The sequence below is a fragment of the Brachypodium distachyon genome, chromosome 4, assembly GCF_000005505.3.
Source record: "Brachypodium distachyon strain Bd21 chromosome 4, Brachypodium_distachyon_v3.0, whole genome shotgun sequence".
Lineage (NCBI taxonomy): Eukaryota > Viridiplantae > Streptophyta > Magnoliopsida > Poales > Poaceae > Brachypodium > Brachypodium distachyon.
The window spans coordinates 36,059,786-36,064,827 of record NC_016134.3 but is presented as its reverse complement, the minus strand read 5'-3'; the positions used below and the strand labels follow the sequence as shown (position 1 = coordinate 36,064,827).

The following is a 5,042-nucleotide window of genomic DNA, read 5'->3' as shown; positions in this document are numbered from 1 at the left end:
CTATTTTTGGACCATGCTACCAGTAGAAATTCTCGCCCTCTAGGGGTCGTTTGGAACCAAGAATTTGTATAGGATTTTTGTAGGAAAGGAATTTCCTAGGAAACCATTTGGAACACAGGATAGAAAAGTATGCATTCCTATGTAACACTGTTACTACAACTTGATTTCACAGGAAAAGAAACATCCGTCTGGACCTCATTTTTTTGCACAGGCAAAGCAAAGCCTCTTTGGCTGCTCCAGCGCTGACTTGGATTCGGATCGGGACTTTTTTTTTGGCTCGATGTATTTGTGGGTGTGGCCAGCTGATAATATGGTTACTCAACTAATCAATCAGGCTAAAAACACTAAGCCCAATTAAAACAATTCACGTGATCTTTCTTAGCAAAACAGCACCTTTGTACAATTTGCCGCGTCGCACATGCCACCATGATGCGAGTACATGTTGTCGCCAGCGACGAACCAAGTATACACACAATTACTAAAACAAGAGAATGTTCATACATATTGATCTTGATGGATTAATCCTTGGAATAAATTCTATAGTCTGTATAGCCACGCAAATGCGCGGGTCATTTGGCTAGTATTTGTCTATTACTAGTTTTTACTCCAGACGATGTTGTCAATTCTTATAGTTTTTGTTTCTGCGTTCCAAACGGCTCTTCTACTTCAAACCTGTGTTTTCAATCCCTGTAGAATTTCACATGCATGTCATGTCAATTTCTATACTTTTTTTATTCCTATGTTTTTTCTGTACTGCGTTCCAAACAGGACCTATTTTCTATTCCTGTGTTTTTCCTGTACTGCCTTCCAAACGGGGCCTATGTCTATTTCTTCGATGGCTGCTGTCACGGCTTAACTAGCTCTCTCACTCAAAGTTGATAAATAGAGGGGCTGGCTTCGGTCAAGTGGGTGTATGTAGAGATAGGTGCAAACATGCCCACGGCGCGGTTGTCACATTTGCAGACTCCATCCATCCGGCCATTGCCGTGGCGTCGTTGTCCCGTGCTCTGCGCCTCCCTCGATTGAGTCGATTCCGATTCTTCCAGCTACCTGGAATCCCTCGCGTCGCAGGCCAATCGAAGCAGCACCTACCGTCCTTATACCCACTGTTTATCCAAACCGAAGGGGGTGTTCGATGGACACGACGTGTCAGGCATCGAATGAGATTTTGGAGCAGGCATCTTCATATGGTAGGTGGCGAGTACCGCAATTTTGCAACCTATCGATCGCGCGAGACTGTTCAAGGAGCACACCACCAAATCCAAATGCATTCATGCATGGACCCCGGCTTGGGTACAATAATTGACTTCTTTTTTCCTCGCTAGATTAGCTGGATGATTGAGGAGGGGAGACAAATAATGCAGTAATGCTGCCCGTGAAGCTTCTCCCTCGGAGTAATACCTTGACAAGAAAGCACCACTGCAGCTGCGGCTGCACTCGGCGGGTTGCTTCGTTCAGTGTTGAAGAACATACAGTTTTCCATTTGAACGATACAGTACTGCTGTTCAGTATAGGATGGCAGTATATACTTAGTTGGATTAGCCGTGGTTAGTCCTTAATTTGCCGCTCAGATCCGGGCGAATGGATAGCTGTGGTTACCAGCCAGAGCTCATCTAGTTGCAGACTTGCATCGTACATAAACCACTGCGCAGGAGAAGAGAAGGCAGGCAGAAGTCTAACACCCTTTGACACTTCTTAGTTCAAACAAATAAACTAATTTTCTAAAAAGTTGTGTTATTTTAAAATTTTAATTCATTTGATTGCCTGTCATTTTGCAGCTCTAAAGACAGGTGAAGAGCATCAAGTGCCATGGAGCCATCAGACATGGACGCAGATGGTAAAACAAGATAACTGTTCTTACATAAACAAGTCAAAACAATATTGGCAGATACAGCCAATTCGGTCTTGGCTCCCGCGCGCAAATACCAGCCAACTACTCGCTACAACCATACCAGCAGCAAACCATCAACTTCGACACCAAACAATAATGCGCCCCTACAATCGGATAGCAACAGCGACGGGCAATAATGGTGGCGCGAGCGACAGCGACATCAGGTGGCGCCAGGGGGGTCGGCGGCGGCGGCGGCGGCCCAGACGATGTCCTTGAGAGCCGGGCGGAGCTCCTCGCTGCAGAAGGAGCGGTACTCCATGGTGTCGCCGCCGTCCTTCTTGACGTCGACCACGAGCACGGACGGCGCCACGCTGAAGATCTCCGCCGCCACCGCGAGCCGCCCCTTGCGCCCGCGCTCGGCGCCCTCCAGCCTCACCCCGCGCGCGCCGCTCTTGGTCACGCGCATGGCCCCGCCGGTCGCCAGCCCTTCCAGCCGCGAGATCACGCCGCTGGCGGGCTCCCGCGTCGCGAACCGCATGGCGCCCCCGCGCGCCTCCCGCCCCGACGACGGCTCCTGCTCGAACAGCGGCGACAGGTCGAAGCCCGCGGAAAGGGATATCAGGTGGAACGCGTTCAGCGCCTCGGGCGGCTCGTCCTTGTCGTCTCCGTTGCCGTTGCCGTTCCCGCGCGCGGCCGCTGGTGGCGCGGGCTCCAAGGGGGGGCTCGGAATGGACGTCTTCTTGAACCACGGCGACTCGATCAGGCCCGCCACTGTGATGCGGCTGCTGGGCTTCGGGTCGAGCAATCTGCCGATCAGCTTCCGGGCGTCCCTGGATATCCACGACGGGCAGAGGAAGTCGCCGCGCTGCATCTTGCGGTACATGGACATGAGGTTCTCGTCCTGGAACGGCAGGGCGCCGACGAGGAGCACGTAGAGGATGACGCCGCAGGACCAGAGGTCGGCCTTGGCGCCGTCGTAGCCGCCCCCGCCGAGGACCTCGGGCGCCACGTACGCCGGCGTGCCGCACGCGGTGTGGAGGAGCCCGTCGGGGCGGGCGTGGCCGGCGAGCGCGCTGAGCCCAAAATCAGCCACCTTGAGGTTCCCGGCCTCGTCGAGGAGCAGGTTCTCGGGCTTGAGGTCGCGGTGGTACACCCCGCGGCCGTGGCAGAAGTCGACGGCGGAGACGAGCTGGCGGAAGTAGCGCCGGGCGACGTCCTCCCGGAGCCGGCCCGCGCGGGAGACCCTGGCGAAGAGCTCGCCGCCGCGGACCAGCTCCAGGGCCAGGTAGATCTTGGACCGCGTGGCCATCACCTCGTGGAGCTCCACGATGTTGGGGTGGGACACCATCTTCATCACCGCGATCTCACGCTTCATCTGCTCCGACATGCCGGCGCGCTCCACCTTGTCCTTGGCCACCACTTTGACCGCCACGCCGCGGCCCGTGCGCAGGTCGCGCGCCGCGTGCACCCGCCCGAAGTTGCCGTAGCCAAGCACGCGGCCCAGCTCGTACCTCCCCTGCAGCACGTAATTCTTCTTCTTCTCCTCCGCCGCCGCCGCCGAAGCCGAATCCTCCATTGCTGACTCAATTCTTGGGCACCCGAATCTCGGGTCCTCCGCTGAAACCGGCCGGCGAAATTCGACGGAGCGGTCGTCTACCCGTCCTCGACGTGCTTGCGGTGGCAATTGCGGCCGCCGCGCAGGCTATGCTTGCCGGCGAGGTCAGTGCGCGTGCTCCTCCACATTGCTCCGCATTCGCAACGGCCGGCAAGTGCTGAGGAGAAGGGAGACGAGAACCTCTCACGTCGACGGCGTGGTTTCTCTTCCACGGCGGTATCCGACAGGAGTCCAGGACCAGTTTTCTCTGGAGCTAGCTCTCCCACGAGGGGGGATAAAATACCGCGGCGCGCTTGCGGATCTGGGAAGCGCATCCGGCCGTTGGGCTGGTTGGATCGGACGGAGGAAGGCCCAGATATCCTGGGGATGGGGCCTGGATGGCTGTGACGCAGGAGCACGACCCGAGCGTCAGCGTCATGGGTGTGGAAACCGTCCGTATGCGGTGGGAAGGAAACGTGGGACGGGATTTGTTTCGTTTTTCTTCAGTGGACGGGATTTGTCGGGTAGCATTGGCATGACGACTACATAATGGGCCCGCTTGTCAGTGCGTTACCGGTGATATCATGACGGTGGTCCGGCATGGGCGCGGGCCGGAATTATTGCTGGGCCATCATGTCCCGGTCCATTATTAGCGGGGGTCGACCTCGTCGCTACGAGAGATTTATATGGGGCATTTGACTCAAAAAAAATTAAAAAATCTGATGGTGTCTAGAAGCAGAACCAAGTACAACAACCAATAGTTCAACCATAATCAACTAATGGTCCAACTAAGCACAACCCTTAACGCAGCTCAGCTAACAAGCCACATCCTCATATTCCCCTAAAAAGAAAAAACAAGCCACATCCTCATCGATAGGGGCCATCTCTAGGAATTTGGGTTCCTGGGATGAAATGTAAATGAAGTCTTAAAATCTGTAAAATCCATATGGCTAACACAACTAAAACATTAGACTTTCTGCAACTGGTCTACTCAACATTGTCGATAATAGCTCGATGAACTACATGGGCGGTTACGCAAACAATCAAACAATTGTTCAATTGCATGACCGATTGATTGACCGAGTATGGACTAACTTACTAGTCTTCAAATTTCCGATCTTTCGAGGGGCCTGAAGTAGTGTCGTGTGTCGATGATGGCGTGCGAACGTGCATGAATGCACGATGCCTTCAGCCTTCAGGGGTGCGTTTGTTTCACGGGCGAGGTAAGCTGGACAGGGATAGCCATGGAAGGGCTGGTTAGGGATATCCAGTTTCAGTGTTTGGTTGTCTAAGTTGGATGAGCCGGATTCTTGTTTGGTGAGATGGATGACATATGGATAGGACGAGTCCAGTTTCTATTTGGTTGAGTGGATAGAGTGGATATGAGGTTGTGGATATGAACAAGGTATGAACACACTAGATATGAATAAGTTATAAAATACTAACTTGGATTCAACAATACTGACTTTGTACACACAAGATATTTTCGGCAAGATACCATCAAGCACACGCACAAACATATACAAGGTATCACCGTGAACATTACATACCAACAAGATACCACCATCATCATTACATACCAACAAGTTTTAAATCATACATCCATTGGTTCACAAC

At 53.3% G+C, this 5,042-nt stretch overlaps 1 protein-coding gene across 1 annotated transcript; it reads right to left on the bottom strand.

Moving 5' to 3' along the window:
- Window positions 1–1,805: 1,805 nt before the first annotated feature.
- On the bottom strand, window positions 1,806–3,928 carry LOC100840569 (putative CBL-interacting protein kinase 27). The gene has a single exon (XM_003578080.4). It carries the CDS (start codon window positions 3,405–3,407, stop codon window positions 2,052–2,054), a length of 1,356 nt encoding a protein of 451 aa, XP_003578128.1. The 5' UTR covers window positions 3,408–3,928; the 3' UTR covers window positions 1,806–2,051.
- Between the last annotated feature and the right edge of the window lie 1,114 nt (window positions 3,929–5,042).